The following is a 14507-nucleotide window of genomic DNA, read 5'->3' on the forward strand; positions in this document are numbered from 1 at the left end:
TAGGCAGCGCTAACGCATTTGCCATTAGTCGGAGTGTGCATATGGAGGGGGACGCTTGTCAGCCACATTAGCACACATGGCTAACCTTGATTTTAGCCTGTCCCCACCCAGACGCTGGTCCGCCTGGCTCCCAGCACACACCGGGACCAGATGAAGATCATGTCTCCTGGCATCCTTCTTTACTTCTCACTGTCTCTAATGGCTTTTTTTGTTCTTTGCTCATGGCTCTCTCATTTCACCTAACAGGCAAACTTTGTTTTTACAATACGTCATCCTTTTCACTTTATTCTTTTTACTTACCTTCCCCTGTTGCTCTTAGGTAATTCTTCATAATTGATTCCTCTTCTAAAAGCTGATTGATCTTCCTATGCTGCTCGCTCCTCATATTAACTTTCACATGTCCATAAATCTTCCTGATCTTGCATCTCTTTGGCTTTTTTTTCTAGCATGTTGATGTCCAAAAACATCATTGTAAGTTCATCTTTTGAGATTTAGGAAAAGATTCTCCTGTCAACATGGGCAGGTGGAAAACTGCTGAACATTAAAATGTTTATTATTGTTATTATGTTTTATTCAGTACTGTAATACTCCACATTTAGTGTCTATTTCAAACAAATTATATAAAATCCAGTGTTTATTGGCTAATACAGACATATGCTGTTATAAACACTTTTGTTAACAAGATCTACTCCAGATATCTTACTTCCACCAAAATACATGTTTGTGGTATTTTCTTGAGAATATCAAAATGATGTGCTTTAACTCACTGGATCTAGATGCAGTTCTGGATTAATCAAAGTTGAGCCAATCTTCACCCAATGCATCCATAACCTATTAAGTAACAGATCCAGACGATCACAAAGAGTGCACCCAGCATAGCCTCTGTCCTCTGAGTATCCTCTCTCTCCATCTTTGCAAGCTCTGTCCTTTTTTTAAATATACCTCTTCTATCACAACCATCTGTTTGACCTGCCCTTGCTCCGCTTCCTCCACCTGTCCATCCTCCCACTTTGGTAAACAGAACTTGTTCTGGCTTTTGGTGGTCCTGGATATGTCTTTGGAGCTATGTGTGTTTGGGAAAGAGACATCACTAGCAGTCATGTCATGGAACATTAGGTGAACCACTGGGCTGTGTGATGTTTGTTTACCTGGCCTGTCTGCCTCCCCATCTCTTCAAGTGTGTGTGCGCACACGTGTGTGTGTGTGGTCTGGCTCGCTGTGCTGGCCATGATGCTCGGCTGAGCTGATGGATATGCATACTGGCTAAACGAACAGATAAAGGGGGAGATGGAGAGAGGACGCCGTGGGGGAAGTTTGGACGGTGGACGGAGGGATGTTAGCTAGTGTTGATCCATTTGGGCAGATCAACTCCAAGCCATTGGTCTCAGTGATTAGTGGGGCTGTCAGTTAGTGATGGAGAGAGGTACGGAGAAAGGGAGAGTGGGAGGCACTGAGATGGATAGTTGGAGTGAAGCACAAGTTTCACTGGAAGTGATAAATAGTACAGACTTGACAACGACTCAAGTCATTAGAGATATTATTTAATGTTGATACCACCATTTGTAATCAACTCTGTGGGGGAAACTGTTCTGTTTTTTGAAGGTTTTCTTGTGGATAACCTTGCTCAGCTCGTCTGTTCATGAAGTGATGTCCGCTTCATTTTTGTCATTCTGTTTATTGACATTTGAGTGCATTGACACTAGTAGTGCAGAGACCTAAACTGTTATTATAAGCATGTTAAGAGCCACCAGTGTAGCTTTATTATCATGTATGCTGGTTGAGTTGAATGAAGAAATATTTTTACTATGACAAAATTAGCATAATTTTAAGTTTTCCCACGAAGGTGACTTACAGCAACATTATTAAACTGAACACATTTAATTATCAAACGTTTGTGTCACACATCCACACATTCTTCCATCAAGCTCACCTCCCTGATTTGTGGTGCTTGTGTTCTTTGTTGAAAGAAGTTAAAAGCACACCTATGAGTGGGACAGAATATGAATATTGCATTATATCTTTTTGCTTCTGCTTACATTACATACATTTATACACTCGTTTTTACACGAGTGGTGAGCAATGAATTTTCACCAAAGGGCCTCATGAGAGGCTGGGACCGTCGTAGAGAACCGCTCCAATAAGCTGATCTCAATTCTGCTCATGAATTTTATCTCTTCATAAGCTTATTAGTGCAGTCCACCACAACAGTCCCGATTTCTCATGTGGCCCCTTGGGGAAATTAAATGCCCACCCCTGCTTTAAACCAATTCCACCACTAATTTTACTTATCAGGGTCATGATTTAGTTGCTGCTTAAGGTAATGCTTATGAAATAAATTAGCCTGAAATGAAAAGACTTGAGGGTAATTTAAAAGTTGCAATGAAGAAAGCGGCTAAAATGTTGGGGTGGGGGGGCAATTGGAGGGCAGATCGTCTAAATCCTCTTGCTTTGTCTTCAGTTGCACATATATGATACAGGGAATTGCAGTGTGTTGAGTATCGCAGAATTGGTAAAACGTGGGAATATATTTGTAGTTGGAAACTATGTTGATGGTATCAATTGCTGATGTCTTGATAATTAAAAACAGAAACAGAGCAGCAACAGAAACCCGATAAGTTGAAAGAGTGCCCTTATCTTCATCAGGCCCACATTCAATTAACCAAACTTATCCCTTTTGAAAAGCTTAACCCTCCTTTTATTTTCTCCCCCTGTTTAGCGGTGTCTCCTCCACTGCTAGTCACCCCGTCCCCCTCTTCGCCCCTCTATTTTTTCCCCCCGTCCCATTAAATCTGTGACAGCCATGGGTTCCCATCGCCATAACAACTGGCATAGGGAGGTGGAGGGCTGGAGAGACAGACTGAAATTAGGATGCCAAAGCACTCACCAGTGGCCCCGTATCTCAGCCCACAAGGGTGTGTTCACAGTAGAGTGACACTCGTTTGAGGGGTTTTGTTGTATTAACAGCTGTGTAGGTGTGGATATCATTACTCCCATGTGTTCACTTATTTGCTTTCATGCGTCTGTGTACTAAAATCTTCACCAGTGAAAAGAGCGAGGATCTTTGTTGTGTGAATTGTAAGACAGGATCCAACATTATCCTGCATTTGGAGGCTTAATGGTGATTATTCAAATATATTCTGTGTCTGTGCATCGCTCCATCTCCCTCCTCCTTCTTGGTCATGCTGTATAGATTAGTATCCGTGGTGGAGAGCGGCTGTATCGCTGTCAGCCCATTAGCAGCTGTCTAAATAGATGGTAAACGCATCTTAATTGCTTTACCCTGATACACCACATATACACACACAAACCACACTCTCTTTTCACCATTTAGCCCCTAGTGTTGGCCAGATGGACGCGTGGCCCAGTAAAAAGCCCTCCATTACCGGCTGGACTTGACCAAACTGATCCACCCCTCAGCCCGCTTAGCGAGGTCTCACTGGGTCCACGGCGGGCCCTTGTCGCCACATACCTATAATTTAGCCCCCCAAGTGCTTTCCACATGGCCACGGCAAAAAGCTGGCCTCCATTGTAGAGGTCTGGTAATTGTAGTCTCGTTTAGAAAACTGCAAGTAGCAATTAGCACAGAGTTGGCATTATACGGGGTTGGATTTGCATCCCCCGCTGGGTGCAAAATTCTGTTTTAATATGGGTTTGTTTCCCCCACATGGAATTAGCTAAAGGGGCCTTTTATCACATTCACACACCCTACTCTTCTCCCAGCCAATATCTGCCCTCCTCTCGCTTTCTTTCTCCTCTCTGCATCATCTCTCTTTCTCCTTCTCTTTTGTTCTTTTCATGTGCCCGTTCTCTGTCCATCTAATCCACTTTCACATCGCTTGTTTTGATGGAGAGGTGCATGCTGACACCTCACTGAAGCGTCGCACACAGATGTGGGAGCAAGCGTTGCTGACGTTTCTTCCTTTCCATCTCAGAGGCAGTGGACATCCTGAAGGAGATGAAAGAGAAGGATGTGCCGATGAACGACACACACGTGACCACCCTGTTTCGCACGCTCAACGCTGTAGCGGCCGAAGGCGATATCCCTTCCATCCGCCGACTGCAAGACACGGTCTTTACCCTCGGTCTGGTCAAGCCCACTGCTAATCTCTGCTCCCCCGTGGTTACTGCCTACCTGGTCAGGTAAAAGAGATCCTAAGTGTTACAAAAGTGTCCCAAACTCCCTTAAAGTTAAAACATCTATTTGAGTTGTATGTTCCAGTTTTATGGCTGATGGTGTCCACTTAACCAGCCAACAAGCTCACTTTTGTTTTCAGATTTGAGCCTTCATCTGCCAAAGCCTGTTGCCAGGTGTGTGTATGCATGTGTGTCTCAATGAGTCACTCATTCCTCCCTATGATCATAGCTGAGGTTATATTCTGGGTCAGCGATTCAGATAGAGAGAGGATGTGGAAATTGCTCATTTATGTTAGCCGTGTGTGTTTATGCGCGTCAGAGCCAGGTTTTGTTTGTTTGAGGATGCGCCAGCTGCAACCTCTCCCATGAGCTCCCCCACCCCTGATCCCCTGAAACACCCACTGCTCTCCTCTGAGGTTTAAGTGTGGGTGTGCGGGGAGAGATGGCCATCGATGCTGCTTCTCATAATGCAAGTATGCAAATGAGCATTAGCAAATATTGGCTGCGGGGTCACTGCTATTGCCCCACCCTCAACTCTATTCGGTTTGTGTGTGTTTTTTCAGCGCATGTGCGTGTTCTATTTGTCGAAGCAGCTTTTAAGTAGATCAACTCATTAGCATGTTAATTATGTACAGACCACTAATTGCTGGATTTACCATAGACACGTAATGCGCGGTTAGGGGGCACACACACATACTGTGCATGCTTTCATGTGCAGTTTACCTCTAGTGTGCTTACTGCAGCAGAGGTAGACCTCTGCAAAGAAAGCTCTCTTGCGCGCACACACATACACACACTCTCTCTCACCGGGTGCTCCCTTGTTGCTGTTTGTGTTGCTGTAAGTCTGGTCTCTGGCACAAACAGTTTCGAGGTTCACTCGTTAATCACTGCCTCTGTGAGATTAGCAGGCTAATTTACTACTGGGTCATCAACAGCCGCCAAAAACACAAATGCACACAGCAGCTTAGCACAGCCTCGTTCACAAATCAAGTGCCAGTTGTACTTCCTCCAAATGATACTGCAGTGAACACACACTAATAAACACGAAGGAAAAAGATGGCTGCTGGTATTCTAACATCTGTCATGTGTTTATGAATTGTTAGTAGGACATTTGGGTGCGTTTAGTTGGCTGGTTATTGAGTGTTGGTCAACTCATCTGGTGTGCAGATAAAATTTTGACAAAGTTGTCCAGTTTGCTGTGCATAAAGTAGATTGGTGTAATTGTAACAGATGGCTTAATTCTACTTAAAATTGATAGATGAGTAACAACTTAATAATAAAGCTTATTCAGGACACTTTTGTGAATAATCACTATTTTATTAACTTTATTTTACTTTGGCTACAGAGTTATCTTAGTTACGTTTTTAAATCCTATTTCAAAACAGCAAATGTCTTAAATTAGTCTTTTGTGAAAGTGCAGTGGTGGTTCTTGTAGTTCCAACAGTGGTTCAGTCAAGCCTCAGTACTGCAACACTTGACTTTTGCACGCCGGTTGAATCAGTCTCTTTGCCCTCTTCTCTTTTTTATCTTTTATCTTCACCCATTCTCCACCTCTTCATTCCGTCAGTCAGCGGACAAACAGTCGGAAGGAGGAGGAGGAGGAGGGATGAAGGGAAGCGATAAAAGAGGACAAAGCAGGCATCACTCCCGCCTGCACCCATCTCATCGCAGCGTCAGCGCTAATGACTTAATGAACACTTCTCCGCCAGATTAGCCCTTGACAGCCCATCATATGCGCCGCCCCGTTAGCCGTCATGCCTGTCCGCTTTGTATTGTGTCTGCTAACCTGCGACTACGCTAGCTGGCAGCTAGCTCACATTGCCACATCCTCGTGGAAGTGATTAGCAACAGTAAATGCTAATGAGTCCAGCAAAATGAAGAGCTGGCAGGACGTGGATGATAAGACGGCAGCCACGTTGATGGAATATGAGGAGGAGGGTAGAGCTGAAAAGAGACAAGTGGCTCAGAGAAAAACGCCTCATTCACTCCCACTCCCTAGGAATAAAAGGAAGAAATGGAAATCTTATGTAGAGAAATCGAAGCAGCCGGAGTTGAATAATGGAAGAACGTGAAAAGACATGCTAAAACATGCATGTTTAACTCTTAACATGGTCGATACTAAATTAAGCTTATGTTTAAGTTGGTCTAATGAATATTTTTGACATATTTATCCTTTTAAGCCAACTGTTTTCTGATTGGCTGCCCCTCATAAACATAACAGCAGGTGGGTGCTCACAGCCAGGGCAGTGTGCATGAGATGGCGATGTAAGGACGCTGCCTCTGATTGATGTAGCAGAACAGTCTGAATATGGGCTTTGGCTCATAAGGTTTGTATATAATGATTTACATAGCTGTTTGGTAACCAAAATGTGGCCAGAGGCACGAATCTCCCTTGGGGTTGCATCAGTGTGAGCTACCCACCGGCTCTTTCCCTGTGACAAGGGAATATGGATAAAGTTAGAAATTATTATTCCTATTAGCATATATATATATATATATATATATATATATATATATATATATATATATATATATATATATATATATATATATATAAATAAAAAAAAGCTATACAAATTTGTGAATACTCTGCATTTTAAACTAGCCATTAAATAACAAGTTGGGAACATCAGCTGAATTATCTGTTCAGCCAAAATGGTGATGGGAATGATTCACATTACCACAACGTTACACGCACAGTTTCAATCATGTGGGGGGTGAACCGTACTAGCATAAGTGCCTTTCTTGAATACATGTAGTGGTGTGATGATCAGTTTCATTTGTGTTTCAAGACACAGACACCTCGTTTTCCCTCACGCGAGGACAGTGGCTTGATAACAGGCCTGCTCATCTCCTCTGAACAAAAGGGGGAGGAGGGGTGACGGAAATGGAGAGGGAGGTAAAGAAGGGGGAGTAAGATGAGGTAAAATGAGCTTCCTTGTCTAATCCTTCAGGTTTCTATGGAGCAAAGCGCTCGTTATTTTTTCAGGGCTTAATTGGCTGGAAAGTGGCTGACATGCAAAGTTGGGGACATTAACAGGGCTGTGCACTGCAGTAAATGGCAATGCAAAGTGACAGTTAAATTGTACCTAGGGGAAATTATCCATCTTTCGACATCTTTAGCTCTTTTTTTGGGGGGGGGGGTTAGCGGGCGGAGAGAGGGGAGGAAGGCAGAAGGGGTATAATTGCAACGCCAGGCCCCTTTTCTCTCTCTCTTTCTCTCTCATTAGAAAAGAGGGATTATAAGTAGTTATGGAGTTGCTTGATGGAGGGATGAGTAAGGTGGACAGATAGTTGAGATGATGAAACAAATGTGGAATGAAATGGCCTTGTGCACCACACCATAATAGTTAAAGTAATTGTATGTATATGATACGTCAACTACAAAGAGCATACTGTACTTTTTTCCCCATCCCTCTCTCATTTTGGGGGGTAAACTGCACACCAACGCCTCCTTTTCTGGTCTCCTCCCATCTCCACACTCTTTCTCTCATTTTCAAAAATCTCTTAGTCTCTCTTCTGCGTTGTTCAATCAGACTGTTATGCATTTGAACAGCCTCTTGACTGCCGCTGCTGAATAATGTTGTCCCTCTTCATTTCAATTAGCAGACCTCTTTGCCTTCCAACCCTAATCACTCCATCCCTCCTCCCTCCATCACTCTCTTCTGCTGCTGCTGGCTCACAAAAGCTGAACTCAAGGTCACATCATTTTCGGTCCTTTTTTTCCCTCTAAAGTTGTTGGTCTTTTTGGACATATTTCACAAATCTGCTTATTTAATTGATTAGATGAGAGGGAAAAAAACACTGCAAAAACTATACCTGTCCATTCTGTCTAACACTGTCTTTTTCTCACTCATTCACTCTGCCCCTTGCCTCCTTTGTGGGTGCCTTATATGCTTTGACCTCTGTGTGATTGACATGGTAATTACCCAATCAACAGATTGATGGCAGCGCTGTCACAATAGAGGGGATTGATGTGGTCTCTCCCACTCCCCCTTCTTGCTCTTGCTCTCTTACTTCCTTTACCCATCTCTGCCTCTCTACTTCTCTCGTTATCACTCCTTCAGGTGCACTCATCCTCCTTCTGCATGCTCTTTTGTTTGTTGGAAGGCGTGAAAGTAGAAGGTTAGGCGGGGGGGGTGACATGAGATGAAGCTGTGGTGATGCTGCTGGCAGGGTGGGGGGGGGACTAATTTTGTTGCCATATTTCTGTTAAATTGCTCAGCTGGGGGGTGAGGTCATCGGAGGAGTGTGAGAGCTGACAGCATGGGGGGAAAAAAGATGGTGTGGAGGAAGAGAGACGGAAGGATAAAAAGAAGACGGGAAGGTTAGAAGAAAAGGGAAATGAGAGAAGAGAAAATGAGGGGAAGGTTAAAGGGCGTTGAAGAGACAAAAGGAAGAGCAAGAGAAGTTTGAAGGCGCAAGAGGAGCAGAGCAGAGAGGGTAAAGATCAGTGGAGTCCTTTTATCTGTTGCATTGCTTCCCCTCTAAAAGCCTGTCCAGAGAGACATTAGCCCCTCACAGATAGGTGTGTGAGAGTGTGCCTGATTGTGTGAGAATGATGTATTGGGGCCAAAAGGCTTCATCGCCCACAGTTGTGCTGTCATGAATTCAAAGGCCTGTATTGTTGGGGTGGGTCATAGTGCTTGAATGGGAGGTCACAGGGTTAACACCCCATGATACGCTCTTCTATTCTCTACTGACACAATCCTGTACATGACTGATTGCACAGACCTGGCATCTAACTCGCTCTCTGCTCTCTCTCTCTCTTTGTCTGTATCTGCAGTAAGGACGTGTCCGGAGCTCTCGAAGCGGCACTCGAGTGTCAGAAGCGCTACAACCACCTGCCTCGCATCCACGACATTATTGTTGCTCTGGTGGAGAAAGGAGAGACTGAGTTACTGCAGAAAGGTTACACACTTTGTACATAGTCATCACGTCCTGTCCTTCAGCTACCTTTTTCCACATCCAGTAACCCATCTATCATCAGTTTATATTAAAAAAAATACTAATGGGCAATTTATTTATTTATTTATTTTTCCTTAATATTGTAAAGACTATTAGAGAATCTGACAATCCCCTAGAAGGAAGCATTTGTCAAGGACTAATTTTTAACAGGAAGAAACCTCCAACAGAACCATATATTTATAACCCACTATAAAACATGGATGTTGCTATTGTCATATCACTCATAGATCCTTTTCAAGGTACCGATGGGCGTGACTTGTAGTTTGAACAACGATTCATCAATCAGACGTTGTTAGCCAGTTTGCATATCTGAAATAACCTTTCTTTCTGAAACATACTAACTAGAATATAGAAAATAGACTTTGCTTTATTTTGTTTGACCCAAAATTAGCAGCTGAGCTCATGAACTAATCGGAAAGTGTTTATAGATGTCTGGGCAAACAGCTGCTTTGATGAAAGTTTAGGGCACTTCCTGTATTGTCCTTACATTTCCGGCCAGGAAGCTTCGTCCAACCTTTATACTGCCTGTGGTCTGAGCAGGGGCTTAGGGAGTAACTTTGACTATTGTAACTCCCTTTATTTAGGCCTCCCTCACTCCTCTCTCTACCGTTTGCAATTAGTACAGAACGCTGCTGCAGCCTTTTATCAGGTGCCAGAATGCCTGATCATATTACTCCAGTTTTAGCCAACTTACACTGGCTTCTTGAGAAATTTCGCATTGATTTTAAAATTCTTTTACTCACTTATAAAATCTTAAACAATATCGCGCCTAGCTATTTAACAGAACTCCATTTGTATAATCCTAAAAAGCACTAAGATCTTCAAACCAGATGCTCTTAATACAACCTAAGTCTAGGCTGAAAACCAGAGGTGATCATGCCTTTGCTATCGCAGCACCTGGACTGTGGAACAGTCTCCCTATTGCCAATCGCACTTCCGAGTCTATTCAGTCTTTCAAATCTCGCTTAAAGACTCATTTTTTTTCTTGACTATGACTAGGGCTGTGCGATATGACCAAAATCTCATATCCCGATATAAGACTTCTATCAACACAAAAACATTTAGCATTTTCTGAAACTTCTGTGAATCTCGGGCAGCTCGACTTGCGTGAAGTGTTTCCAGCTGGGTATCGTGTACCTGGAGTTGAGTGTTGCATGAAACTGTACATTTTTAGACATAAGTTGTAACGGCCGCCGTTTTCTTTGTGAGTATTTATTACACGGCGTGCTGCGGGGAAAAGCCTGTTCTAACGTTTGAGTCTAAGGTTTATTTTTTTAGCACCTGACGGCTCTTTTTTGCTTCTCATCCGTAAGTACTCTGCATACTCTTTTACGTTTATTTTGAAAAGTCTCAACAGGATCTTGAGCTTTATTGTGAAAGGTTTATGTGGAAGATAAACAAGCGGACATGCGATGGTTTTACCGTCATTGTTGCTAACGACAACGCATAAAAACAGGCGCTTGTCCGTCTGTAGTGTGGTTATATTAAATATAAGAGAAAGAGAGAACTTTAAGAAATCAATATAGCCACTACAGTGACCATCAAAACGATGAAAAAATATTGCTGTAAACAGTTTATTTTGTGACACCACGAAACAAACGATAGCGTAAAATGAAACGATGGACATTTTTATATCGTCATCCGATATATATCGTTATATCGAACAGCCTTAAGTTATTTTGACTATCATTTGGTTGGCTTCTATGTTTGTCTTGTGTTGCTGTTTGGTAAATTTGTCTTATTTTATTTATTTCCTAATTTGTGAAGCACTTTGATGACATTGTTGTTTTTAAATGTGCTATATAAATAAATTTTGATTTGATTTATGGAGGGGCAGCCATATGCTATAGCTGGGGTTTAGGCAAGAGGAAAAAAACATAACTACGGGATCATTCAGGTTGTTTGATCGAGCTCAAATCAAATATTTAGTGGTTTCACATCCTCTAAGGACGAGAAGATTTTACATTTTCTTAAATTTAAATTTTTTCATTTATAAATTATAACATGCTTTCATAGCATGTTTGTTTTGTCATGCAAACAAGAATAGTCCTGGTGGGATTTCAAACATTTTTCATTAACCTACAGATTAGGAGTGACAAAAGACGGGTTAATCTGAACACTGGACCAGGATTCCCCAGAGTTCAGAAGTTCAGAATAGCTGTGTACTCTATCACTGCGTCTCACAGCTATAATCCAAATTTTTTCCCCACTCCAGCTTAGCGTGATCCATTTTTGTTTCCTCTGATTGACTCCAACCTTTTGTTATTCATTTGGGTCTTTGTGTGTGGGGAGGAGCTATTCCAAAGTGCTCATTCAGTGTTTGCGTTAAACGCACATGTAACAAGTGCCAACAATCCCAAGAGAGCATAAGAGGACCAGAGAGTGAGAAAGGTTCAGACCAGGGTCACGGTGAAGCATGTCAGCCAGTCACATTTAGAACAGTCTCCCTGTATGTTGACAGCGATGCGGTGAAAAGGTCAAGTTCGGTGAGCCGCCGGGGCAAGTGGCTTTGGAGTACGTAAAGGTTGAAACTGTACAGTGGAGCACCTCTCCACTTCCTTCCCTCCCCTCTGTCTCCTTTCATTCCCCCAACATGCCAAAAGGTGACAAACCCTCACAGTTAGTCGCTGCACCCTTAAATCCAAAGTAACTCTGATTAAAGTGCTGAAAGAGGCCAGCATGTAAAGCAGTGTCAACTTACGAATAACAAATTACACCGCCTCTCACTCCATCATATAAAGCATCAGAGAGGATGACTTGTGACATAAACCTTGAGTCGCACTCGCAGCATCGTGAGTACCCCTGTGGACCCATGCTGATGCAGTGCACGAATAGTCTAAAAATTCACCTTAAAATACACCTTTTAAAATAAAAGAGAAGAAAAGCTTCCAGCAGACTGGCCTTCAGCTGTCCAAAACACACTAAAAGCATGACACAGCTTGTCAAAATCTTCATTCACATGTGTGACCTTGGTTTGGTTTCAAGCACCAACAGAAAAATAAAGTATAGGGTTTTCAGAGGGTCTGGCAATTATAGCAACTACTGAGCTATTTTCAGATAAGAAGAGGACAGAATACATGCTTTTAACCTGGAAGTTTCAACAGGATCCTGCTGGTGTGGTTCAGTCTTGGGAAGATAGGATTTGCACATAGAAAATGCTACATCATTTAATCCAGTCAGAAACTCTGAAAACTTGTTCACATTGGAGCCAATCAGTGAAATATTTCCAGCTTTAAATGAGTGCAAATGAAGGGAGTAGGATTATTCTTTTTTTTCTGTTTGCTGAATATGCAGATTCATTTAGGTTACTGAAAGTTTGCAGGGTGTGTGTTTGTTTGTGTGTCTGGTACCTGTTCTGAAGCTGCTGGATGGAGATAGTACGTAACGCTGAGCAGAGCGTTTTAGCAAGTTCACCGGGGCAGCTTAGGCTTTCATTCGGGACCTGTGTTTGTTTGAGAGCTGTCTTGATAGGGCTGCTTTGTGAGTGGGACATTGTGCCAAATAATGGAATCAGAAGGAAATGAAGTGTGTGGTGGGTTTGTTTACCTTACGGGCGTTTTTATTCATGACCTTTCTCTGCTCCGTTTCCTCGCCTGTCTGTCTTTCTCTTCAGCCATGGACTTTGTGAGCCAGGAGCGAGGAGAGATGACCATGCTCTATGACCTGTTCTTCGCATTCCTGCAGACAGGCCGCTACCGCGAGGCCCGGAAGATCATCGAGGTAACATTGTGTCTTTATTGGAAGGTTTTATTTGTTTTTGTTAGACTGCACTCTGCACTCTGATCAGATCAGATCTCCAAAGAAAATTAGTTTCTTAGTCCTGGAGAATCTAGCTGATGAAAAATTGTTCTCCGGTGTGCGTGGCCGTCATAAGCCGCACAGGACATGTAGGATGGAATTGCCAACCCTCTTTTTGTTATTGTAAATCATCTGACCTGAATATTCTATGAATATTTATATCTTTGTCATCTTAAGTCCTGCTTTAAAATCTGTGTAGATTAGTGCGAGGAAGAGAGAGGCAAAGCGGGCAGATAAGAAGCGATTTTCACATAAATGGAGAAGGGGTTGGGAATGGACAACAAGATAGAGAGATTGATGAGCAGATGAATAGAGGGATGAGCCTGACAATAGAGGAACAGAAACAAGGCCGATCAGAATGAGAACAAAACAGTGAAAAATATCTTAACTCCCTCGCCCTGACCTTGCTCTCTCTCGCATGTCCTGGCGTGCACTGAAATGGGGATTTGTCCCTCTTGAGGATTTTCAAACCCTCTTAAATATTATCAGCGTGTTATTGTGGCTCTCGCTAGATTGTATGACTGTTATCCTACTTATAATAGCGAGTCAGCTACATGCTACATGTGTGAGATTGCTGATGCCTTTTAAATAGATGTACAGCTGACCTCGTCATGGAAAAAATAGCTCAGATTTGAATCCCACTGAAATGTTGTAGCACAGTACATACAAAAATCCCCAGACTGCAACTGAAAAAAAATGCAGGAATATTGATTTAAAAGTCCAGCAAGCCTATTTACATGCCTACTGAAAATTAAAGCATACAAGATGTTAGTGGACAATGGCTGCTTTTTAACCATAGTGTGTATTTACTACTTCCCACAAAGTATCACATCTACTGGCATTTTTATTAAATAAATAATTGTAATCTTTCCTTATCTGCTTTTCTGGACAAAGTTATCACTTTTCTTCAGATGTAGAATTTTTCTCACATTACTATAGTCGCTGTTGATTACACCAAAACTCCCTGGACTCCATTTATTTCGGGAATTATTGCCATGACAGGACTTGACGTCCCTGGCCTCAGGAAGCTATTGATTAGTTCTCTCAGAGGTGGGAATTGAAGATCCACAGAACAGGGCCTCTGCCAGACACTTCCATTGCACCCTTTCTGTATGTTTGGGCACGCCAGGCCTATCCGGCCACCCGCTCTAGCGCACCACCAGGTGGTGACCAGTTCACAGCTCAGCTTCTCTCTTCATCCCATTATCTAACATATGCCTCCATAGATCTGATAATACAATTACAAAAATCAACCTGCAGCCTAGAGTGTGCTGGTAGATATTAGGGGTGCAACGATACTCGTATCGATACAGTGCTTTCGGTTCGGTACGCATATGTATCGAACAATACAAAATTTGTAATTTATTTTATCAACTTTCCTTCTGACGATGCTGTCTGTGTTGAGCGCTCAGTGAATCTGCGTTCGACTACTCCGCCTAGGCTGCACTGTCGAGTGCAGATCCACTGAGCGCTCAACACAGACAGCATCATCAGAAGGAAGACCGCAGGGCAAGCTAGCGAGACAGAAGTTAAGCTCTCCTTGCAACATGGCAAATTGAACCTCCCCCACCCTCATTCAGATCTGGCCTTTGGAATTATTTTGGTTT

The 14507-nt window shown here is 42.8% G+C and overlaps 1 protein-coding gene across 1 annotated transcript in view; it reads left to right on the forward strand.

The window, feature by feature from the left end:
- The window catches only part of lrpprc (leucine-rich pentatricopeptide repeat containing), a 65013-nt gene that overhangs the window by 22253 nt on the left and 28253 nt on the right, over positions 1 to 14507 (forward strand). Inside the window, exons 23-25 of the mRNA XM_040037060.1 lie at positions 3933 to 4140; positions 8921 to 9045; positions 12716 to 12822. Coding sequence (XP_039892994.1) covers positions 3933 to 4140; positions 8921 to 9045; positions 12716 to 12822 — 440 coding nt within the window. The remainder of the gene's footprint in view (positions 1 to 3932; positions 4141 to 8920; positions 9046 to 12715; positions 12823 to 14507) is intronic.

Source organism: Simochromis diagramma, unplaced genomic scaffold (genome assembly GCF_900408965.1).
Source record: "Simochromis diagramma unplaced genomic scaffold, fSimDia1.1 OVJJ01000330.1, whole genome shotgun sequence".
Classification (NCBI taxonomy): Eukaryota; Metazoa; Chordata; class Actinopteri; order Cichliformes; family Cichlidae; genus Simochromis; species Simochromis diagramma.